A 26,529-nucleotide genomic window follows, 5' to 3' on the forward strand; every position below is an offset into this window, starting at 1 on the left:
TGATGAACTTCTGGATTGTATTCAGGTTTTGGCTGTTATGAATAAAGCTTCTAGAAACATTCACATACAGATTTTTGTGTGAACATATACTTTCATTTCTCTTGGGTTAAAACTGTTTTCCAACATGTTTACACCATTTTTTATTCTTACCAGCAGTGCTTTTCATGCTTGGTAGTACTTAGTATTGCCAGGTTTTGTTTGTTTTTGTTGTTTTTTGCCATTTTGGTGGATTTGTAGTGGTATCTCATTGTGGTTTTAATTTGTGTTTTTATTGTCTAATGGTGTTGAACATCTTTCCATGTTTTTATTTGCTAACCATATCTTCTTTGATGAAGTGTTTGTTCACACCTTTTGACCATTTTAAAAATTGGATTGTTTGTTTTCTTATTATTGAGCTTTGAGAATTCTTTATAAATTCTGGACCCAGGTTTTTCATTATATACGTGTACTGCAAATACTTTCTCCGGGCTGTGATTTCTCTATTTTCTTAAAACAGAAGTTTTAATTTTTTCTTATATGGGGTTCTTTCTGTTTGTTATCTGAGAGTCATTGCCTAACCTAAGCTCACAAAAATTTTCTTTTTTGTTGTCTTCTAGAAGTTCTGTAACTTTAGGTGTTACATTTAGGTCTGTGACCATCGTGAATAATTTTAATTTCTTCATATGGTGCAAGGTATGAGTTGAGATTCATGTTTTTTCATATGGATGTTTAGTTAGTTGCTCCAGCATCATTTGTTATAAATATTGTTCTTTCTCTATTGAATTACCTTGGCACCTATGTCAAAAATCAGTAAACACCATTTCTGTGTGGCTATATTTCTGGACACTCTATTATGTTCTGTAGATCGATGGCTGTCATTTTGCCAGTACCACACAGTTTTGATTACTATAACATTAAAGTAAGTCTTGAAACCAGGTAATGTAAAATTTTTCAACTATATTCTTGTTTTTCAAACTTGTTTTAGCTATTCTGAGTCCTTTGGTTTTCCATATCAATTTTAGAATCAGCTTGTCAGTTCCTACAAAAGAGTCTGTTGGGTTTCTGATTGCATTGCATTGATTCTATAGATCAGTTTGTGGAGAATTGACATCTTAGTGAACTTATCCAGTTCTTTTCTCATTGTTAGGGTAGGAGTGACTTTTTTTTTCCAGCTTTCTGCATTCTAGGCAGAAGCCTATATGGGAATTTTTAAATGCTGTTTCAGAAAGGAATAATTTACTTCCATTGTTGAGTATTATAATTTACCAGTCAATTTCAATCTGAATTAACCACTTGAAGTCTTTTTTCTTATCTGGAAAATGGGATATTGAATCACAGTCACTGGGCTTCCTTTTGGTGCTATATTAATGTGTTCTTTAGTCAAGATCTAATTTTTCAGTGTGTGATGTGGTATATTTAAGTTTTCAAAAATCTGTTCATCTTTCCCTACTTCTTGAAGATTAAATGTATTTTAATATCCTTTGCTGTATTATAATTGTGTGAAAGATGCAAAAGAATAGAAATAATGAAATTAACTCTCCTGTTAATAATGATTGGTCTTAAAAATTAGAAAGCCTTATTTTCTGAACTTTTTGGAAGTTAGAAGTACACATCATCAAGAATGATGTGTATGTTTTAAGAAGTGTAAAAATTAATTTTACAAAGAGAAAATGAAATAAGAAACCTTTTTCTTCTGTGAAATTACCTCTTGCCTTTTTTCTTTATTTAGGAAGTGCTTAGAAAAGAGATATATGGAATTGACCTGATAGGTGCTTTTTGTTATACACTTAGAGAACTTAGTATTAGCATTGTCATCTGCCAGGTTTTTTTGATTCCAGTTAAAGGAGTGTCGAAAACTTTTAGTCTGTACCTCTGAGCGACCTATAATTTATAAATAACAGTGTTATCAGTCTACAACCTTTTAACATCCAAAAATTTAACTTAATAAATCCAATTTGTATTCACTTGTTAAATGCCTTAACTCTGAATTGTCAAGCTGTGTGCCAAGGCTTCCTAGGGCATCATAGTGAATTCACAGCGTGCCGTGAAACACTGTAAACTTTCAAAGGAAACACAGGTGTATTCAACATTTATCATATCCCTTGTGGACCACTAGTTCACAGTTTCAACATTAGGTCACACTACATTCCTTTTTTTTATATCTTTGCAAGACTGGTTTTTGGATGTTTGCTGTGGTAATAATGCAGATACTGTACGAAAATCAGTACGGAAGAAGAAATGAGGGTGGCAATGTCTAATCTAATTCCAAGGTTTGAGAAATTGTACACTTACCAGAGGTGCAGGCATGCCATTAGTAAGTAACTATAGTTACCTCAATGCTATAGACAATGTTTGTGTCCCCCCAAAATTCATGTGTTGAAATTCTAACCCCTAATGTGATGGTATTAGTAGGTGGCATCTTTGGTAGATGATTAGATCCTGAGGGTAGAACTCTCAAGAATGGGTTAAGTGTCTTTATAAGAGAGAGCTCAGAGAGCTCCTGAACCCCTTCTACCATGTGAGGACATAGGAAAGATGCCATTTATGAACCAGGAAGCAAGCTGTTACCAGACACCGAATCCACCAGATTGTTCTTGAACTTCCCAGCCTCTAGAATTATCAGAAACAAATGTTTGTTATTATTAAGCCACCTAGTCTATAATAAATTACCATAGCAGCCCATATGGACTAAGATACCCAGGAGAAGGGAAATGGGAGGGGTATGGTGGGAACTTAGAAGAGAGAGGTTTTTAAGTATAAGGGCAAGATATAGACATCACTGTACTTTATGCAGACATTCATGTTTTCCAATGGCCAATTTTTTTCTACCAGTTGCAATTACCCACATCCCTCTGTGTTTTAGTATGGTGTATCACATTGATTGATTTGCGTACATTGAAGAATCCTTGTATCCCCTGGGATAAACCTCTGTGTTTTAGGACCTGTACTTACTTTGAGGTGTGAGAGTGTGGTCTTTTGCTCCTGTGGGCTTTTTAGAGGCCTGAAAAGGCTTCTCCCCTTTTCTTTTTAATGTCCTTCAGGAAATTTTGCAACCTTTACTGGTCTCTGAAATGGAGGTAACAAAGGATTTTACCTTTTTAAAATAAATTTCATCCTCCTACAGGTACCATGCTCCCAGTGGCTAGGCTGGGATGTCTTAACGTTTTCTTTTAGGTGATTTAGAACATTGGTTGTCCCAAAAGCCATTAAGGGAAAACAAGAATTTGGGGTCATTTATAATATATTATAAATTTTACAGAATATAGACCATAATGATTTAATGTAAACTAAGAAAGGACGGGTCCTTCTATCTCTTGGACTTGGAAGAGCTTGCGTCAGTGTATCCTAGAGATGAAAATGAGACAGAGAAAAATGATTTTTGCCTGTTTTTTGGTTGATTTTTTAAGAGTTAAGGAGAATTATTAATAATACAGAGCTAGAATGACAGGCAGGCAAATGGATAGGTAGACTGACAGTCTATATTCCATTCTTAAAACCACACAAGTCTTCGTAAATTGAAAATTGATGAAGGGTGTAAGTTTGCCACAGAATCTTTTGGCAGAGGAAAGGCTGTAGATAGGATGACATGAAAATAAAGGCATCAAGGGGTCTTTTGTCACAGATTTCACAGTTAGTTTGAAAAGCACTGAGATTTAGAGCAACACGGAACTGGAAAACAACAGAAGTGTCTATAGGGCAAGGACTGAGTATACACAGGGTAAAACCTCTTGATGCCTTTACTGTTTCCGGTTAGGGGTATTATGACTATAAAACATCTATGAAAATTTTTATACATGTCTTCTGATACTCATATACTCATTTCACTAGGATATAAACTTAAAAATAGAATTGCCAAGTCCTTAGGGTAAACATGCTTAGCTTTAGAAGAAACTGTCCGTTTTCCAAGGTGGCTGTACCATTTTACACTTCCACAGTGTATGAGAGTTTCGGTTACCTGTCCTCACAACCCCTGGTGTTGTCTCTGTTTTTAAATTTAGCCTTTTTAATAGTGTGTAGTTGTAAATCATTTTGGCTTTAATTTGCATTGCCCTAGGGGTAATGATGTTGAGCACATTTTCACTTGCTTGTTAACCATTTGGCTATTCACTTCTTTGAAATGTCATGTAAGATTCCCCCCCCCCCTTTTTTTTTTTTCGGTACGCGGGCCTCTCACTGTTGTGGCCTCTCCCTTGCGGAGCACAGGCTCCAGACGTGCAGGCTCAGCGGCTATGGCTCATGGGCCTAGCCCATGGCACGTGGGATCTTCCCAGATGGGACACGAACCCGTGTCCCCTGCATCGGCAGGCGGACTCTAACCACTGCGCCACCAGGGAAGCCCCTCCCCATTTTTTTGTATTGAGTTTTATCCTTTTCTTCTTGATTTTGTAGTAGTTAATTATATATGCTGGGTATGAGTCTTTCGTGAGATATATATACATTAAAGATATCTTCTCCCAATCTGTGGATTACCCTTTCCCTTCTTAATGGTCTTTTGATGAACAGGTTTTGATTTTAATGAAATCCAACGTGTTATAATATTTTTCTTTTATGAATAGTGCTTTTTGTGTCCTGTTTAAGAAATCTTTGCTTATCCCAAGGTTTTGAAGATCTTCTTCTGTGTTTTCTTCCAGAAGTTTTATAGTTTACTTTTCACTTTTAGGTTATGATTTGTCTGGAATTACTTTTGTTCATGATGTAGGTAGGTGGTCAATATTAATTTTTTTTTCTGATACAGATATCCAATTGCTTCAGCATCATTTATCGAAAAGACCATCTCTTCCCACACTGTACTGATGCCTTTGTTGTAAGTTAATTGACTGCATACATGTGGATTTAATTCTGGACTCCCTATTCTATTTCAGTGACCTGTTTGTCTATCCATAAGTATTGGCTTATGCCAATACTTCACTGTCTTATTTACTGTAGTTTCATAGATGGTCTTAAAATCTGATCCATTCATTTTTGAGATGTTTTAGAAACTGTGATAAGGTACATTTGTTTGATTTGGGGGTACAACCATTTATTATAAAATGAAAAAAATTTATGTATTAATGGAAAGTGAATTAAACTTAGAATAAGCTAATTGTTTTATAGAGATAATTGACCTGTTTTTTAGGTTATGATAGGAGAGAATTAGCTTTGCAGAACCTTTGCTTTTAAAATGGCTTACACTTTATGTTAACCTAAGGTTAAGGGATGTTAGAAATGTACTGATATCCCAAAGTTATGAAAATATCGGAAAGATGGTTATTAAATGTGCAAAGTGCTGTATCATTGGGAAAGAGACTTAATAAGCTTTTTAAGCCATAGTTTATAAGCATGGTTTATTCTGCTTTGTTCTAACATTCTCTCTGCAGTAATATTTTCTTGTAGACTTATCCCTGCATCTTCTAGTGGTCAGTAAACATCTATATTGTTTTTGGAAATTCAGAATTTTTAGCATCTGTATGAATTATAGTTCTAGCAGGAAACAGAAGATATACTCTGCTAGGATTTTAAAGAAAATTTAATGAAGTTCCTGTTTATAAACATATGATGGAAAGGGTCAAAGAAACCAACATGGCACCTGGAGACTAGCAACAGCAGTAAATAGCAACCACCTCTAGGGCTGAAGCAGCAAGAAGAAATGTTGTTACAGACTTCCAGTGAGAACTAGAGACACAGAAGATGGGCTTCCTGTCAGGAGATATGATTGTAGAGGGTTGCAGCTTAAACCAAGGAAGGAGCCGGGAAGTAAATATCCTGACCTCTTTCTTCTGCCATCTGATTTGCCTGCTCGTACCTCCCATTGGACAAGTCCAACCAGAAAACTATAAATGCAGTCTGCAAGGGTCAGTCTTTCAGGGTACAGCAGCAGGGAGAGAAAGGCCAAACATGTATCTGGATCAGCGGGGATGGTGGCAAACAGAATAACCAGCACAGAATAGTTCGTTTTGACTGAAAATATGAGGGAAAGGTTTTTTTTTTTTTTGAATATAGTAATGGTTTTCCATATATATGGCTTAGGTCTAAAATAGAGAAGTTTTGTTTTGGCCAATCCAGCCAGATTTTTCTTTATAACATAGGGAAAGTACACACAGAACAAAAGTCATTTCTGTTCAAGAAAAATTAGCTTGCATGTAGTTCAGAAGAGTGTATGAGATCTAGCATAGCTAAATATCTTCTTTGCCATTTATCATTTGAACATTTCTAAAATGTATCTTTCTCATAAATGATTTGAGAAGTTTTTGCATTTTGCAATGACCATGAATATATTTAGAAGTAATATAAAATTACATTTTCCCTCTTATAAGCTGTCATTTGTTTAAATGTCACATAACAGAACTATCCTATGTAAGTAACATTTCAGTTGATGGTAATAGAGACTTTAAGCAAAACTTTTTGAAGTGTGCTTGTCATTTCCTTTTTTCCCAGTATGTGGAAATTTTTCAGTATTTCTTTTCACATGGAAAGAGACGAGATAATGTGTCATGTTGTGTCTCAAAAATAGCATTTGAATATTTTAGTTCATCTACATCACACACTTTTCTGTACTACAATTATCTCTGACACAGATAATATTCCGGGAATGTTCAGTTCACATGTAAGCAGAAATATGACAGAAGGCTAAGCTGAAATAGCAACTGAATTAGTTTATCATTTAAATTATATCTTTAAATACCTTTTACCTAGGTTCATGATGGTTCGTAGTGGAAAAAATGGTGACCTTCATCTGAAACAGATTGCATATTATAAACGAATTGGTGAATATCATCCAACTACACTGCCTAGTGAGAGGAGTGGCATAAGAAGAGCAGCAAAAAAATTTGCCTTCAAAGGTAAAATTAATGCCCCCAATTTTTAGTATAGAGTTTATATAGATGTTTCTCCATATGTAATTCCTTGTGGAATCCTGAGAATTTCTGTAGTAATTGGTCGTCGCTTAACAATTACCATTTAAATTGATAATGCCATTCAATCAAAAGCAAAATAAAAATCACATTGAAGCTAACTGAAGGCCAGTAAGCGTGAAAAGGGCATTTTAAATCATAGACAGAAAATGATACCATGAACAAAACAAAACACTTACCTAAATTAATGTCACCTGCTTTTGTCCTCAGGTGATTCCTGCCCTAGTGGTACACTTGTAAGCACTCGTATCACTCTCAATGAAGAACTTATTTGATGCCTAATATGAAAATGTTGACAAAGTTAACTTATTTACTCTACTTATTTCTGTGGTTCCTCCCTCTCGGTGCCATTAAATAGTCTCAGGATCATATTTATTTTTGAACTCCTAATCCCCCTGAATGAATTAAATATTTGAAAGACAGTAGAATATTTATCTTGAAAGATTATGATAATTTTCCCCTCTTTCTCCTCCTCCTCCAAAGGGGAAGAGAAGTTTGGGATGAGATAAGCAAAGACATACAATCACCAGATGACTAAATGAATGTTGGTACTATTAATGGGAATTTTGCCTGTAGGTACAGAATCAGGCTTTTCTCAAAGCAGGTCAAGAAAATTCTAAGATAATAAATAAATACCTGCTTATTTTTCCCTGTGTACACCCCTTCCAGTAACTCCCTTAAGCTTAAGAACAGGCATACCTGTTACATCTTAGACTAAAGAGGATTCATTCATTCATTTATTTAATCATTTATGCAACAAATGTTTACTGAGTTCCTACTGTGTGCCAGTCACATTTTAGGCCTTGGGAACATGTTGATGAATAAGATAGATAACTCCTGCCCTTAAGTTGCTTACTTTCTAATTCAAGTAAGGAATGTTCCACTCAGCATGTGCTTAATTAAGCACACTAATAGCTTACTGGTGTATTTTGGAGTTTGAATAGCTACTCATCCACACTGGAGAATTGGCTATTCTCTTCCTGCCCTGATTACTTCCCAGCCGTGAACTCTTTCCAGGTGTCTCCAAAGGAAAACAACTGCCCTGAGGATTAAGGTTTGCCAACTTTCTTGGCTTTATGAACCCTATTTCCTACCCAAATCCTGAAAAACTTAAAAGAGAGGTAGTTGCTTACAAAAATACAGCTATGATGAAATGCTATTTTGGAAAATTCTATTCCAGAAGTTGCTTATCTGTACATAATTTATTTGCTAATTCCTGCCTTTTTTAGGAGGTGCCTGCTGCAAGTATTTTTCTAGGTTGATTACTCCCATAGAAAGATAATTTTATACTCCCATATTTATCATGTGCTTTGGTGAACAAGCTAGCCCTACTTGTGTTGATAGCTACAAAACTATAGCAACTAGTTCTACATATCTGTTAGTAAGTGTAACAGCTGAGGACCTTTCAGATTGTATGGTAGTATCATCACAAATATTCTATATTAGAGGGAAAAGGATTTAACAAAAACAACCTCATGGTTTGAAGATAAGGCTATGATTATCTTAAAACTATATAGATATCTAAAAATTTCAGTTATATCTTTTTGGTATTTTTTTATTTCAGAAAAAAAGCTGTTTTATGTCGGAAAAGACAGAAAACAAAATCGTTTGGTAATTGTTTCAGAAGAAGAAAAAAAGAAAGTTCTAAGAGAATGCCATGAAAATGACACTGGAGCCCATCATGGCATATCCAGAACGCTTACTCTAGTGGAATCCAGCTACTATTGGACTTCTGTGACCAATGATGTCAAACAGTGGGTATGGCTTATGTATTTAGAATATTTTGAATAATGTCTTTGTAGTATATATCCAAAATTCGTGTTTGCTCCAGATTAACTCTAGATATCACTTCTCATTAAGTACTTTTTGTCTGGGTAGTTTTTCTGCAAAACATTTAAAGGGAGTTTTATTTCCCTTCAAAAATCTTCTTTAAAAGCACTAAAATATAATTTGAACTAGAACAAAGCATTATTTAAATATATGAAAATACTCTGTTTAGATAGATTATCTAGAACCAGATTTTCATCATTGAACTATCTTGTGTAGGCAGAATTTAAATGGGGCTGAAATTTCTTTGACCAAAAATTAATCATTACCTCTTTGATGGCAGTCATACAATCTTTTCTTGAGAGGAGAATATGTTCATTATAAGTCAGGCCCCATGTGTGTCTCCTCTTTTGTCCCTATATTGTCTTGACATAGAAAATGTCAAATATGGCAGAAACACCAAACCAACTAATTGCAAAATCAAGTTGTGAAGATAATGAAATTAGTCTGAGTTTTGTAACTTTATAACCCATTAGGACCTCAACTTCTTCTAATAGAAAATTCACCTAGGAGTTCTGGGATTCTTGCTGCTAGGTCAATTGATCCCTACTCTTTCTAGTGTGCTCCATATAGCAAATGATAGAAATTCCTTAGTATGTATGTGAGAATCCTTTAATAATCGTAATAGTGCATTAAAAAGACTGTCATTTCAGGCATAAAGAATTAACCCAACATTTAATTTAACTAAGTATCATTTGTGAGTCTGTGCAGGTATTCCAAAGACCTCAGTTTTTGTATTTGCCTTTAGAACCTGCCACACATTCCTTTACAGACATTCAATGAAATCTTTGTCACATCTTTATCATTTGAAAAATGATTTTGGGAAATAAGGTTATTTGTGATGAGAATTAGTTTAAGTTAGAAAAGCTAGAAAATAAAAATTTTGATCAAAAGTAACTATAATGCAAAAAGATTGGTTTAAAAATTTTGTTCAGGACTTGGTTTGAAAGTAGTTTCCGAAGTGTAATTCCAGAAATATGTTGAACAGCACCATCCATATGTTGATCAATTGATCTCATCTCACACAAATGAAAGCTCCATGACAGCATGGGCTTTGTTTTTGTTCATTCTCTTTTTCCAGGACCTAGCGGAATTTCTGGCATCTATAAATATTGTTTGAATAAAGTTATATTTTAATGAATATTATTGCATACATGAATGAATGAATTTAGTAGAGTGATAACTTTAAAAGAAAAAAATTTTTTGCTTATAGAAATTATATACTCACATATTGATTTAAAATTATAGCAAAACATGTTTTAAGATCTATTAATTTAATAAATATTTATTGATTGTAAACCAGAATTATGTTCCATGTGAATAAAAACCCTTAAGGCAGTCATTGAATAGTAGTAGCAAGTAATATTTGCTTATATTCTGAATAGGTTTTATTTTATTATGAGAATAGTCCAAAAGTTTCTCCTTCAAAACACAAAGTACCTGTCAACCATTTCAAAGTTCAGATTTATAAGACTGCTTTTATTATATTGAATATATTAACATTTGTATACCTTTTCTTTATTGTATGCCTGTTTTATAGGTATATGCTTGTCAGCATTGCCAAGTGGCAAAAAATACGGTTATTCTAGCACCTAAACAGCACCTTCTCAAAGTGGAGAATCCATGGAGTATAGTTACTGTTGATCTGATGGGCCCTTTTCATACAAGCAGCAGAAGTCATGTATATGCTATAATCATGACAGATTTGTTCACAAAATGGGTTGTGATTTTGCCTCTTTGTGATGTTTCAGCATCAGAAATTTCTAAAGCTATTATCAATATATTTTTCTTATATGGACCTCCTCAGAAAATAATAATGGACCAAAGAGATGAGTTCATTCATCAGGTAAGACAAACTACTTAGATCTAGGAGCATATTTTACTCACTTTTCAGTGAGCAGCACAACTTATATGGTACTTAATAAGTTTAGATAAATTCCTACAGATATAGAGGTTTAATATTGTATAGTACAAAGGTAGTTGGACTGGAAATTAAGGATTTTAATAGTTACTGTGCCACTAAGTAATTGTAAACCTGTCTTTCGTTTTCTTCAAACTAAAATGAGGAGGTTGGACCAAAGAGTCTTTTTTTGCTTCTAGCTTAAAAATTCTGTGATTGATACGTAGAGGGAGAATTGACTAAATGGAGAAATACAGTCATGCTCGTGAATGAGAATATTCAATATTGAAAGATACCAATTTTTCCCAAATCAAAATTAATTTATATGTTAATGTATTTCTAATCAGCATTAAAAAGGAGGGAGCATTTTCCCTTGCCTTGGCCTTTATCCGGATTAAAGTTAACCTGAAAGAATAAGCGGACAGGAATACATACAAAAATTCTAAAAAAGGAATATAACTACTATACTTAAGGCATATTATTAAATTTTTATAATTGACAGGGTACTGGTGTAAGAAAATAACCAGACTGTCTAGGTTCACGGCACCTTTGATATCTCAGTCCAAAAGAAATACCTAAAATGATACTTATCAAATAGTTAGAGCTTGTGCCACAGGGTCCCTAAGGTTATCTCCAGGTTTTATAATTCACTAGGAGGACTCAGCAGATGGTCATACTATGGCTAAGATTTATTATAACTAAAGGATACAAAGCAAAATCAGCAGACAAAAGGCTCATGGGGATAGGTCCAGGGGAAACTAGGAACAAGCTTCTAAGACATCCTCTCCCACTGTAATCACACAGGACATGCTCAGTTCTCCCTGCAGAGTTGTAGCAACCCATGTAAATTGTTGTCTACCAGGGAGGCTCACTAGAGACTCAGTGCCTAGGATTTTTACTGGGAGCTGATCACATAAGCACCAAAAATTATAGATTCTCAAAAGAAAGGTGGTGTTCAGCATAAGCCACCTTGATTGTATAAACAGTTTAGGCACTGTGAGCCACCCTTAATCAGTTAGGGAATGGTGGAAACCCACACAAAATCCAAGGTCCTAGACACCAGCCAAGGGCCAACTTTGTAAGCAGGACTTTCACAGGATAGCAGCCTTAGTTCTGCTATGTTAACTCTTTTTCTGCACAGGTCCAAACAACTTAGTATTTATATCCTAACCACTTAGCCATTTAAAAAAATAGTAGTCATAAATTGAAAGAAATAATATTTTCATTTCTTTTCATTTCATTCTTAAATAACCACAGTTAGTTACTAATGGGATGTGTATACCTGTTTACCACTGCTAAGCTTTTCAAACTTTGGAATCAGTTTGGACACTGCCATCCTCATTTCCTGTTTTGCATTGATTTTTAACAGTTATTGCTTTTTATCATAGCACCTGTCAAAAAACAGTTCTGTAAAGATACAACATCATCAAAAGGAATGTAGTCTGATCTAATGTTGAAACCATAAACTACATTAAGCTAGTAGTTTTCAAGGTGTCCAACAGATATTAAGGAGGCCCTTTGGCACAGAGTTTAATAACCATGTTTAAAATGATAGAGCTGGTATCATAAATGAGTGGAGTTAGGGAAGGATTATTTAATAAATATAACTTAATTAACAGCATAGATAACAATTTTCTAATTATTTCTATAATATGATTTTAGAATTACTGCATACCAAAATTGTTTTCAGGTAAATTAAAAATTTTGGTTTTTTTAATTGAAACAAAAAAATACAATTGACTTTTTTTTTTTCAATCTCTAGAGACTGAGTTAACTTTCCAAGCTTAGGGAATAGTGGCATAAATTTCAATGGAAAAAATCACCAACTTTGGCTGTTTAAAAATTAGAAATTTATATGTGGTAAAATCACCAAAACATACAGGCCAAGAAATAGACCAACAAAAATAAAGCACATTCATGAAGGAAAGGGCTAATGCCTTTATTATAAAAGATTCAAACAAATTAAAAAATTTAGTCAATGGCAGAAACGTAATTCACAAGAGGGAATAGAAATAATAAATATGGAAAAATGTTCAAACCTAATAGTAATGAGTAATGCAAATTAAGACCATTTTTTGTTTATCTAAATCAAGAAAAATAGTAGTAATACCAAAAATACCAAATAGACTACAGATAAGATAATATAGCCTTACATTACAGGTAGTATAGCAACTTGAAACTAACTCTTGTAAAGCAGTCTGCCAAAGGTCCAGTAAGAGCCGTGTGTGTGTGTATATATATATATATATATATATATATATATATATATATATACACCTTGGTGAACGATCCTATTTCTAAGAATTCTAAGGCGATTATCCAAAGTATAAAATATAGCTCTTTTATGATATTATTTACCACAATGCTATGTATATTAATGAGAAACAGGAAATGACCTAAATATCCAAATAAAGAAAGTGTTTCAGAAAAATGTCAAGCCACATGATGAAATATTTTGTAGTCATTAAAAATGTTTACAAAGAAAAGGAAATAACATGGACACTGATTAAAACATGTTCAGTTAAAACTCTGGGTAAAAGACTTTATTACATATATTATGTATACATATTTTACACAGATAACTATGTAAAAAATAGATGTAAAGAAACTAAAATAAAAATTTATATGGTTAACCATGGAGTTTTTAAGAGTAATGAGATTATAGGTTTTTTCCTTTAACTTTTCAGTTTATGTTATCATTATGTTGTTTTTATAACTATTAGTGATTAAAATATACATAATCATCTGTTGTTTTGTGATATAAATTACTAGTGCTTGGCAATAACTAGTTCTCCTAGCCTTCCAAACATAGACGACTGTCCTAGCCTCTTTCAGGTGGGCAAACCCAAGTAACACATCTGGGCAAAGAAGTTGAATGGATGAATGTGTGCCCCTTTCAGCCTGAGGTATTGAAAACTTCATCCTCAATTCTTCCTTCTCCCAGTCTTATTCTGTCTCTGGAGAATTAATTGCATATTTCAGATATTACCCTAAAGGGTAGTGGATTTTCTCTCATCCAGGATTTCTGAGGCACCTAGGTGCTTCGGAGAGACACCCTGACCTACAGCTGACCTTGTCTGAGCAAGTAGTAAAATTTTTGAGTTAAACCACTGAGCCTTGAATGTGTTTTGTAACTGCAGTATAATATTGCCTACCTTGACTGACATAGCAGTGGTCTGCAAAATGGGGTGTGCAAGACAATCTAGTTTGTAGGATGACAATATTAGAACTTTTGTTTATAATTTTTATCTAATAAGAAAGAAATGAAGCTTTTACTAATAATATATAGAGATTCATAATAGCATCCTGAATCAACAAAGCAGATGATTGTGTGTCGCACCTGGTACAGGAAGGTATCTTGGGAGAAAAGTGAGAATCTGCAACATGTGGGAGTCCATAGTGGTTCCCTCACTCATTCTTTTGCTTTAGCAGCAGTAATTAAATTTATGGATATTGTCCAGTTTTTGCCAAACTACCCTTCATAGAATAACTAGGTGGCTTAATTTTCTTGCAGTGAAACAAGATCATACGAATAATAATTCAATCACCTTTCAACCACAGGAAAATGATAGAGCTGACACAAGTAACTTCTAGTACTAGCTCTTTCACAGATACATTAATGATATAAAAATAAATGTGGACTAATCGGATCTGATAGGAAATTGGCCACCAAAATTCAAAATTATCAAGAAATCTATTTGAAATATTGTCTTACTTTCACCTTTATTAATGAAAAGCCTCATCCTAAATGCATATAGTACTTCAAGATACTAGGTAATGACAATATGAAACCATTATGAATCACCAGCAGTCTTTCCAGTCATGTTTAAAGTCATATGATATATACATTATTGGTACTATGTATAAAATAGACAACTGATGGGAACATACTGTGTAGCACAGAGAACTCTACCTAATGCACTGTGATAACCTATATGGGAGGGAAGTCCAATAGAGAGGGGATATCTGTATGTGTATGGCTGATTCATTTTGTTGTGCAGTGGAGGCTAACACAACATTGTAAAGCAACCATACTCCAATAAAAATTAATTTTAAAAGTAAAAAAATAGTCATGATAATCCAAGACTTTGAAAATTTTACCAAAAGTAACAATAAATGTTTATAAGCCTCTTTTATGAGGTTTAACAAAAAAACTAAAAATCCCATGTGATTAAGAAAATTTGTTCTTTTTGCTGTGATTTAAATGGCTTAAATATTATACAGCAGGCATAATTGTGACAAAATAAAATGGGTTTTTTTGTCAGCATATACTGACATAGGAAACACTGCTAAAGTATTGAAATAAGATTTAGAACATTATACACAATGTGGGAGGTTTATTATAAAGTTGATGAAAGTACAGATGTTTCTAACATAGCTTAGAGCAATTTTTTTTTTTTTTTTTTGGCGGTACGCGGGCCTCTCACTGCCGCGGCCTCTCCCCCTGCGGAGCACAGGCTCCGGACGCGCAGGCTCAGCGGCCATGGCTCACGGGCCCAGCCGCTCCACAGCATGTGGGATCCTCCCGCACCGGGGCACAAACCCGCGTCCCCTACATCGGCAGTCGGACTCTCAACCACTGCGCCACCAGGGAAGCCCAGCTTAGAGCATTTGAGTATTTGCTAAATTGTTTCAATAAAATACACAAAGACCTTTTTATAAACCTGTGAAGAAAAGAGAATTAACATTTGTAAAGGAAAAATTATTTCTTTAATTTTAAAAATATGTCTTATGGAAAACTAAAATTGTGACCACTAATGGAATGTCTGGTTTGATGGGGAGAAAAAAAGGCTCTTGGGGTAAGGATATCTAGGTAGCATCTCACAAATGGATTCACTGGATCAGTTCTAGGCAACCTCTTCAAGTTGAAGCCTTTTCCAAAAGTCAGTCATTTTAAAACCATTAATTATGACCTCAGATTGAGGCTGACCCAAATAATACCTATTTTCTGGGATTTCTTTTAGATTACTTTTGATTTAAAAGGAGGTGGCCTAACATATATACAATGGAATATTACTCAGCCATAAAAAGAAACAAAATTGAGTTATTTGTAGTGAGGTGGATGGACCTAGAGTCTCTCATACAGAGTGAAGTCAGAAAGAAAAACATACCGTATGCTAACACATATATATGGAATCTAAAAAAAAATAAAATGGTTATGAAGAACCTAGGGAAAGGACAGGAATAATGACACAGATGTAGAGAATGGACTAGAGGTCACGGGGAGGGGGAAGGGTAAGCTGGGACGAAGTGAGAGAGTGGCACAGACTAATATATACTACCAAATGTGAAATAGATAGCTAGTGGGAAGCAGCCACATAGCACAGGGAGAACATCTCTGGGCTTTGTGACCACCTAGAGGGGTGGGATAGGGAGGGTGAGAGGGAGACGCAAGAGGGAGGAGATATGGGGATATATGTATATGTATAGCTGATTCACTTTGTGATAAAGCAGAAACTACCACACTATTGTAAAGCAATTATACTCCAGTAAAGATGTTAAAAAAAAAAAAAGACGGCCTTAATGAGTATATATATTAGGTGGGAATTGTATTCCACTGCGAGTAACAGAGAACCCTTCTCTTCCCTCCAATATATAAACTCCAATAGGAGTTTATTTTATACTTAGGGAAAAGAAAGCCAGGCTCTCCAGTGTTGGAAGGGTAACTCTGAATGTCATTGGGAACCCATGCTTCTAGCATTCTGTTCCACCATCTTTGAGATGTGACTCTCAATCTTATGCTTACAATATGGCATGCCACAAATCTACATTTCTGGCAGAAAGAAGGGGGAGGTTAATGGGCAAAAAAAGCTAGAACTAGCTGAGTCTGCCCAACAACTTTCACTTAAATCTTTTTGGCCAGAACTATATCACTACCCCACTACTGTATCAATACTATCTGACTACCCCAACTAAAAATAATAAGAAAAAATAGTTTGAGGTGTAAATAAGGTAGGAAAAATAAGTTAACAGCCTTATTCTTAGAAGTTTTCTAAACTCATTTTGACTTATTAGGCCCTGCCCGTAATAAATATAACAACAAAAATAATAGTAACATTAAGAGTTATAAAGTGCTTACTATTTGCCAAGCACTGTTTTAAGTGCCTTATAAACATTTATTCATTTAATCCTCAGGAGAGTCGTGGGTAGGATTTTCCTCATTTTACAGATGAAGAAACTGAGTACACAGAGGTTTGGTGATTTGGCCAAGGTCATGTAGCTGTCAAGTGGATTATGTTAACTGTGTTTGAGAAACTGTCTACTGAATTAAAATGTTATCTGAACTCAGAGTTAGTGTTAAATTCTGTTCTTCCATTTCCTTGCTGTATGTGTGTCTGGCAAGGCACTTAACCTCCCAGAGCTTCAGCTTCTTATCTTTAAAATGGGGTTAATATCTCATAAGGTTTTTGTCATGTATAATGACTGTAATGTAAAGCATCAGCACATAGTAAGGACTCAATAAATGGTAGTTACTCTTTTAAACAAAATATGTATGTTTTCATAAAGACTGGCTATGGTCAAGGAAAAGGCAAGATTCAAATTCTTTTGCAACCTTTCAATCCAGGGAAAAATAAAATACAGATTTTAAAATCAGCTTTGTTTTTTATATATTTTTCAGATCAATGTAGAACTGTGTGAATTGTTTGGTACAAAGCAAATTGTAATTTCTCATGCCTCCCAAACTATTAATCCAACTGTAAGTACACCTAGCACAATCAAAACATTTCTTTCCAAACACTGTGCTGACTACCCAAACAACTGGGATGATCACCTAGCAGCTGTTTCGTTTGCCTTCAATGTTACTCACTCGGTAGGTACCTTTTTATAATCTATACTTGTGAATTATGACTATTTCTTGGCTACATAAATGTTTTATTACAAATTGTTGTTTATTTTTCTTAATAGGAACCTACTAAAAATACACCGTATTTTCAGATGTTTAATAGAAATCTTTACATGCCTGAGACTTCAGATACTCTTCGTGAAGTGGATGGTAATAATACAAGTATGTTTGCCAGAATTCTAGGTGCAATTAAAGAAGCTGATAAAATAATGGAGAATAAGACAACTTCAGCAGGCCAGGTGATTCTATCTAATAGAAAAAACTCTATAAAAATCTATAAAGTGATTTTTTTTTTAATTTCAGCATACACTCACATACCTATGATATACCCTAAAACCAAATTTTTTCCATTGAATTCTGCATGTTTTGATTAAACAGTATGTTTATTAGCTATGAAATTCTGAGAGACATTACTAGGAAAACTGTGTTTTGGAATCAAGGTAGAGCTGAATTCAAATCCCTGGTTTTGCTTTCTAGTTGTTTAACTTGGGCATATTACTTTATCTCATATTACTTTATTTTCTTTATAAAGTTGAGGTAATAATACTGACTTTGAAATATTGTTTTAAAAAATTAAGTGGGATTCTTGCCTAGCTTTCAGTAGCATCTCAATAAGTAATCTTTTTATTATAATATTATCTGTATATACCTTCAAGAAACTCTAGCTCTTTCATCCCTTTGTTCTTTTTTTTGTTTTTACACTTGCAGATGGAGAACAACAGTTTTGATGAACTAAATAAAAGCAAAATCATTGTTAAAAAGAAACCAAAGCAATTAAATCCATTTCAACTAAAAGTGGGTCATGAAGTTTTAAGACAAAGGAAAAACTGGTGGAAGGATGGTCGTTTCCAATCTGAATGGGTTGGTCCTTGTGTCATAGACTATATTACAGAAAATGGATGTGCTGTTCTGAGAGACAACACTGGGACAAGACTTAAAAGACCCATCAAAATGTCCCACCTCAAGCCCTATGTAAGAGAATCCAGTGAACAAGGTAAATATCTGTCACTTCTCTACATTTTTACTTTCTTTGAATGAAGAGAGAAGTTAAAAATATAAGAAATCTCCCCCGCCCCACACCCTCCTTTGGTTAGTTTTTCTTTTCCCTTCTCATTTTTATAAAATTTTGTACAGTATTGGAGCCCAGGTAGTCTTTTTTATAAGCATGTGTCTTCTGGAACTGTCAGGTTTGTAAGAGATTTTATCTTGATTTCTAGTGTACTTTTCACACACTTTCCCACAGTTCATGTGGGAGACACTGAACGTGTTTCACAGAAGGAAGAATTATATCTTCATTATTTTCACTTTCAGAATATTTTGTCACTTTTAGCATGAAATGATAGTAAATAAGGTAAATAATGCCAAAAACAAACATACTGTCTAGAATTCTGTTGTGAGATAAATATTAGGGGACATTTTAAAATGTGATTAATTTTTAATGTTGCATCTTAGTCACAGTCATGGTGGATGCAGGGGAGGGTGAGAGTGGGAGATACTCAGAATGCTATAAAGTGCCATTATAAGAAGAGGTAAATAGCACACTGGACAAGGTAATACTTGCCTCAAAATGTGATTATGAATAGTCAAGATATCCTGATCTTCTCAAACCCTTTCTTTCATAGAGTGGAGCTAAATGACATGGCTTTCAGATTAAGTCCCACTTTATGTCCTCTTTTATGTGCTCCTTAGAGTTTCTTTGGAGTGGATAACTTGGAGTGAATTGGTACCTTAGCTAGTTAATTTTGTTTATTCTATAAAGAAAGATAAAGCATCAATATTATTTGAATCTGAGTAGCAGTTAAGGAAGATACAATTTAGTACAATTTTAAACAATATAAACAACTGAGGTATTTAACAGGCTTAAGTAAATAATAATTACAAAAATTATGATAATAGATAATCCTCTTTCTTAGGATATGAAGCCCTTGGGGCTGCTTTGTAATAGCTCAACTCTGTTTCTGATCTGGGTCACAACTCTCTTGTTAGAAGCTCTGAGTACCTTCCTTTCTGCTTATGGCAGAACCATTTGCTCTAGTAGTAAACTTAGCTTGGACTGTTCCAATTCAGAAAGCTCACAGTAACCTTCATTCTCATTGTTAGAACATAGCACTTTTATTCCTTGTGCCTCCTCTTAGTTCTAAGCTGCCCTTTATGATTTCTCCCTTCTGCAAGTTAAGTAGGAACAAAAGATTATACAGGTGCATGTTGTCCTTTCTTCGTCTTTTGATTTTCCCCTTAATCTTTGTTGTTCAGGACGTGCTTCCTTCTAATGTGTTAACCTTCCTTAATTAATACAAATTTCTGCTTAAAATGTTGCTGCATCAGGATCTGTTTCAACATTTTGCAATTTGCTCTTGCCGAAGAATTTCTTAAGGAGACCTAACATTTTGCTACTGCTGAATATTTCGGAATCCAATTGAATAGAACAATTTCTAAACAGAGGCAGTACAATTATTGCCTCATGCTTGAATTCTCTGCAGATTATTCTTCCAGTAATACAAAGGAAATTGCAGTATTAACTAGTGTATACATATAAGGAACCTGAGATTAATGGGTAAAGTTGTTTTTTCTTATTAATCAAAGGAAGTACTAATCTAGCTATCCTAGAGTCTGGTTCTTATTTACTCTTTGGTCCGTTTTTGTCTGTTTCTCCTATTTGTAGAAAATTCAAAATAAATGTGATTTCTATCACATATTTTCCTGAAAATCTTCACCTCAAAAGCTGATTTTAAAGAGTCTTTGAACTGAATTTAAACCAAACAGAATGTCTTTGAATAGTCATCCCATTCTTTTGACATAAATTTGAACAAGGTAGAGCCAAAAGAACTATGAATTTGTCTGCATTGTTTCTCTTACCAGCATTGAGATTTCATAGCTGTATTTAAGTTCACTGTACAAAGCAGATATGCTTCCGTTGCGAACTTATCCATTCTTATCTAGAACATAATGTTGAGGGAGCACATTCAGTACTAGGTTGACATTGCTATTTTAAGTAGGCCTATTTGCCTTTTTGTCTAGTTCAGTGCCAGGCACCTTTTCAAGACTAAGTATTTTAACAAGAAATTTTTTGACATACCATAGTGTCTCTTCATAATCGTAATGTTTCCCTTTGAAAGGAAAAATGTTATTGACCCATTATTCTATCTGACATAGATTTTGAGTAGTTTTGTTTTGAGTGGGAATTATTGTGATCAGTTTGCGTCTGCCTCCCCTAAAGGCTTTGGTATGATTGCCCTTCACAATTTGTGAAATGGTTTTTATTCTTTTATAAGTTTCCTATTGCTGCCATGACAATTTACCACAAATTTAGTGGCTTAGAACAACACAAGTTTATTATCTTACAGTTCTATACTTAGAAATCCAATGTAGGTCTCACTGGGCTAAAATTGAGGCATTGGCAGGGCTGTGTTCCTTTCTGGAGGCTCAAGAAGATGGTGTTTCTGTGCATTTTCCACCTTCTAGAGGCTGTTCCCATTGCTTGGCTGTGGTCCTCTTCCTCTATCTTAAAAGCCACCAGTGGGGGTAGAGTTCTTCTCACATTACATCACTCCATCCTCCTATTCTTCCTTCCCCTTCCACATTGAAGGACTCTTATCCTTGGGCCCATCCTCATAATCCAGGATAATCTCCCTGTTTCAAGGTTGGTTGGGTAGCAACCATAATTCTATCACTACCCTAATTCTCCTTTGCCATGTAAGGTAACATAATCACAAGTTTCATGAATTAGTACATGGCTATCTTTAGGGGTCCATTATTGTGCCTACCACAATTATGGTCTACATTCGCAAAACAAAATAAAGCTTAGTCCCTATATTAGTATCAAGCCCATGAGCTTGACTTTATTATTAATACACAGTCATCAGTTGGTATCCACAGGGGATCAGTTCCAGGAGCCCTGTGGATACCAAAATCCACTCATGCTCAGGTCCCTTACATAAAATGGCATAGTACAGTACCCCCAACCTTTATCCCCTACCCCACCTGCACATCCATGGATGCGAACCCTGGGATATGGAGAGCCAACTGTAGTTTTAGCAAAGCACCTCCCTTTGGCCTCTAATTATGTAATCTCAAAATTAAAAGTCATTCAGTTCTCTGTGTTAGTATTGGTTATCTGTTATGACAATTATGTGGTATGTATCAAATTGTAGTTATTTGTTATTTTATCATAAGAAAACATGTACTAGTATAGCAATACATTTGTAATAGTTTTAGGATATCAGGCCATGTATAGGATTAGTCAAGACACCTCACTTCACAATAAAAAATGACTTATTCTGAAACCTTGTACTTTTCTTTCTATTTGAAAAAATAGATTAATCCAATCACTCAGACTTTCTGAGGCTTTGGTTTTAACTTATTTTTCTCCCTAGGGAAATTTTAATACTCTTAATCTCATTTTTTTTCTCCTTAAAACTAAATAAGAAAAAGTGTGTCAAAACTGCTGATAACACCTTCCTGAAATGTCTTGAAAATACCTCTGCTTCTAAGAAACTAAAGACTTAAGTATTCAGTCCAGTCAAAACTGAAATAATGCTTTCATCAAACATGTCATAATAGTAACTAAATAAATAGAATGAGAAAATTAAAATAATTAAATTCTATCGTGTAATGTGACTGAGTAGAAAAGTCCTGTAATATGGTTTTGTTTGTTTATTTCTCTGTCTTTTTATCTTGGGTGCAAAAACTTATCTTGTTCTTTTCTATATCCCTAACTCAGAACTGTTCTAGATCAGTACTGTCCAATGGATATGTAATGCAAAAACTATGTAATATATAATTTAAAATTTTCTAGTAACCATGTTTAAAAAGTAGGTGAAAAAAATTTTAATAATATATTTTATAGTTACCCAATATATCTAAGATAGCATTATTTATTATCTATCTAAGATAGATTATTTCAACATGTATGTAAGGCCTCAAAGATCTCTTTCTGGTAAGTCTTTGGTAATCTTTTTCAAAGTTAAAGAGCATTTCTCTTGGGTCCACTAGATTTAGAACATAGTAGGAATTGAAACATATTTGACCTTTATGAATGAATGAGAATTTTGTTTTTTCCTACACAAAGAAGGCTTGAAATCTCCAGAGTAGTTTTCAGTTGCATATAGAGTGATTTGTGTAGAATTTGCTGAGTATAATCTTTATTCTCTACAGTTTTATCACACTAAGTTACTTTAAAGTTTATTTAAAAGAAAATGTGTGTGTGTGTATTTATATTCAGATATATATTGGTTACTTTCATATAGAAGCTGTCCTCTTACAAACAGGTGAGGTTGGTAAAGTCCATTTGTTTCTAAGTCTACTGTAATTAGGAGGTGCTTACGCTCAAGGTCTTTGAATGCATTTGCAGGAAATCAAAGTGATAACTTCTAAGAGCTTTACATCTATCCATAGTTTCCCTGTTGATACATGTTTACTGGACATATTTTACTACAATAGACCTGCTTTCTGTATGCAAAAAAATGTTTGAGACAGAAAACTTCCTTCATCAAAGATCTCTGCAAAGATCCAATTTGGAAATACTTTAAATGCTATATTGTAGCTGCTGTCACTAATACATTGCATCAGTGTACCCTGAACTTATGAAATTCTTCATGGCTTATTAGAAAAATTTCATCAGCAACATTTTTACCATATCTAACCTTTTTAAGTTCTCTTTTAAATTACAACCTATCTTTCTCTAGTATTAACAAGCTAATAGCAGACTTTGATGTTGACGCTCTAGCAACACATTCTAAAAGTGTTTCAATTTCACTGATCATTTTTTCTTCTTTCCTGCTACTCTTGGGCATAGCACTTCTCATGGGTTGCATGATTTTTGTATCTTTCAGACTTGTTCTCTTGTTCAGCAATACATCCCCTACTAACATACAAAAATCATTTTCTTATCACCTTCAATGACCCATACTTTTATTTCCATCATAAGTATGTATATCTTCTTAACAACATTTTCAATCTAATTACTACTTTTGCATTAATAAGAATTGGTGGGGGTAAACTTAGAAAGCCTCTCAAAACTAAAATACCAACTACACTTTGCCTAATGAAGAAGTAAATGGGCAAAACTAAATGTCCATACAAGCCCAAGTCTACTTATGCTATCTGTTGGGAGAGAGCATAGCTTTGATTTTTTTTTTTAATATTCTTTTTTTAAGTTTATTTATTTGTTTATTTATTTATTTTGGCTGCGTTGGGTCTTTGTTGCTGTGTGAGGGCTTTCTTTTAGTTGCAGCGAGCGGGGGCTACGCTGTTGCAGTGCGCGGGCTTCTCATTGCGGTGGCTTTTCTTGTTGTGGAGCATGGGCTCTAGGCGCGCGTAGTTGTGGCTCACAGGCTCTAGAGTGCAGGCTCAGTAGTTTTGGCACATGGGCTTAGTTGCTCTGCGGCATGTGGGATGTTCCCAGACCAGGGCTTGAACCCATGTCCCCTGCATTGGCAGGCGGATTCTTAACCACTGCGCCACGAGGGAAGTCCTGTTTGACCTTTTGATGTTTGTAAATTTAAAGTTCATAAATGTGTAACTTACAGGGTTGGAATAGATTCAGTTAGCTTTTCACATATTAGTATGAGGATGGGTAGGGTGGAATCATGTTCTGGGATATATTAACAAATTTATCTGCTCTGAGAAACTTTCATTGATCTCTACTAAATGGATAATTAATGTTCCTTTTGCTATTTATTGAACTTAAAATTTGAGGATTCTTTAAGGTATTAAAATCTTTAAGAGAATCTGTTAATGTTTTGGGAGAAAATCCAGAAAGAGAAGGCAGGGGTCCAGGAAGTTAATCAGCAGCGGTGGAATAGTTCTTTGTTGTAATGAATTAAAATATTATGTAGGGAGAAATTCTTTTATATAATTAACCTTTATTTATAAAGATAATGCTACTTTGCCATGTGTTTTTCATTTTAAGCATTTTTTTCCTGATAGTGATGATAAATTTGCTCAAAATAGAATGAAGTGCTGACAGGGAAGATTCCTTGTCACATTTTAGTATGGATTTAGCTACACCTTAAAAGGTCATGAGCATTTTAATATTAAATTAGGCTTAAGTAAGCTAAGCTTTTTAATCTAATTCGTTGTAGCCTGCCTACTTTCACATTCCTATTATATAAGCCTGATTCTAGGAACTTAATCTTCATTTTAGTTTATCATTTCATATTGTGACAATTTAATATTATTGCCCTAATATGGATTCTATAAAGACCAGAGAATTATCTAAATTTGTAAATGTAAGGATTTAACAGTTCCATTTGTTAAAACATCTTTCGAGACTCCGTTAGTTCACCCAGAAATGCTTTGCAGAAGTATATTAAGAATATCATCAACATCAAAAATATAGTTTTATAACTTTTGTTTTTAATCTATACCATGATTCTCAGCCCCTCACCCACACCTACCACCCCCTCCACCCACACCTACCACCCCCTCCACCCACACCTACCAAACACAGGTCAAGAGAATACTCTGTAATGGCCAAATGGGAAAAGAATCCAAAAAAGAGTGGATATATGTGTATGTATAACAGATTCACTTTGCTGTACACCTGAAACTAACACAACATTGTAAATCAACTATACCCCAATGAAATTTTTTTTAAATCCTGTAAAAAAAAAAATCCTTTATATTATTCCTTTTTTTTTTAATTGGAAAAAAAAAGTTTGGCTCTTTTAAAATCCTTGATCTTTCCTGAATTCTGTGTGTATGCACTGTCAAATTCATATGTCATTTTATTCATTCTTTGACATATTTATTTAGTAGATACAAGAACCCACCAGAAATTAATCTTCATAGTTAATTTGTATTACTTGGAATTTTGTTCCTCATTTAACATTATTTAATTTTAAAGTGATTTAATTATAATTCTAAAAGGTAAACATGTTTCTTCTTTCAGACAGTCTTTGTCTCTTACAAGGTTCAGTAGTGGCAGATCATGACTACATTGGAATGCCTGAAATTTCAGTTGGAGCATACCAAGCAAATATTCTGGTAGAAGATGCAACTATTGGAGTAGTCGACAGTGAATTACTGACATCAAGCAAGGATCGTGAACTGATAGAATATAGAAATGCCAAAATCTCTCCCTTGATAGAAGATCATAGTACTCTTGAAAAGCAGACTTTTAGTCTCTTGGACTCTTCAAACCAAGTCCTTGAGTACTTAAGTTAGTGAACACCAAAATTCATTTAAAGTGCTTGTTTAGAAAGTATATCTCCTTGAATCTTATCTTTTCCACTCAAAAAGGTTACTTAGAAAAAGTATCTTGACAAACTCTTAATGACTAAATCCTGAAGATTTATTTTATAACTATTTATTTATCTAAAGTTGTGCCTCATTTGAATGTCAGTGCATATATATATATATATATATATATATATATATATATATATATATGTATAAAGGCAAAGGAGGTATATTACATAGATGTCATTTTTTCTTCTAAAAAGAGAACAGGCAAAGCATGCTTGCTTCTTAGGAAGTAAACTAAATTCTAGCTCAAAACTCTCAAAACTTTGTTTGATATTGGTACCATGTTTTCAGTTTTAATTTTTTTTTAATATTCCCCCCTTTTAAAAAATGTTTGAACTACCTAGAATTGCATTAATAAATATTTATTAAATGTGATAAATGAATCCTATTTCTGTGTTATTGGAACTTCTAAAAACAATATTGTAGGAAAAAATTTAGAGTTTTTAATGGGCTCCTACAGTGTATTGGTAAGTTCACCTTGTTAGACAGGCTCAGGATTAGGATCTGAAACTATATATTGGTTTGAAAACATTTGTGCATTTCCATAGTATATATTAAAGTCAGAAGCATCCATTAATAAGATTTTTTCTGCAGCCTTAAAAAAGTAAATAATAATTATAAAATAACTGATATCAAAGATTTTAAACTATAATTTCTATGATAGTTATAACTTTGCTCAACAAATATTTGTTATAAAGCACTTTGAAGAATACTGTGGGAAAAATAAATGCTGTATGTGCCTTGTCCCCAAGAGAGACATACAGTCCAGTAGGGAATATAGATCATATAAGCCATGTACAACAGTAGTTACAAGTTATGTGCTAAGTTCCATAAGAAAAGTG

The 26,529-nt window shown here is 34.1% G+C and overlaps 1 protein-coding gene across 3 annotated transcripts in view; it reads left to right on the forward strand.

The window, feature by feature from the left end:
* The window catches only part of GIN1 (gypsy retrotransposon integrase 1), a 28,920-nt gene extending 2,888 nt beyond the window's left edge, over positions 1-26,032 (forward strand). The window contains exons 2-9 of one of the 3 annotated variants that reach the window (XM_032628436.1): positions 4,715-4,783; positions 6,652-6,797; positions 8,434-8,627; positions 10,237-10,542; positions 17,216-17,407; positions 17,503-17,679; positions 18,149-18,434; positions 25,332-26,032. In XM_032628436.1, the coding sequence (XP_032484327.1) occupies positions 4,773-4,783; positions 6,652-6,797; positions 8,434-8,627; positions 10,237-10,542; positions 17,216-17,407; positions 17,503-17,679; positions 18,149-18,434; positions 25,332-25,606 (1,587 nt within the window). In that variant the 5' untranslated portion in view covers positions 4,715-4,772 and the 3' untranslated portion in view covers positions 25,607-26,032. Of the gene's footprint in view, positions 1-4,714; positions 4,784-6,651; positions 6,798-8,433; positions 8,628-10,236; positions 10,543-17,215; positions 17,408-17,502; positions 17,680-18,148; positions 18,435-25,331 lie in introns of those variants that run through there. The other 2 variants (XM_032628437.1, XM_032628439.1) reach the window with 2 other exon arrangements.
* Positions 26,033-26,529: the final 497 nt, after the last annotated feature.

Source organism: Phocoena sinus, chromosome 3 (assembly GCF_008692025.1).
Source record: "Phocoena sinus isolate mPhoSin1 chromosome 3, mPhoSin1.pri, whole genome shotgun sequence".
NCBI classification, from domain to species: domain Eukaryota; kingdom Metazoa; phylum Chordata; class Mammalia; order Artiodactyla; family Phocoenidae; genus Phocoena; species Phocoena sinus.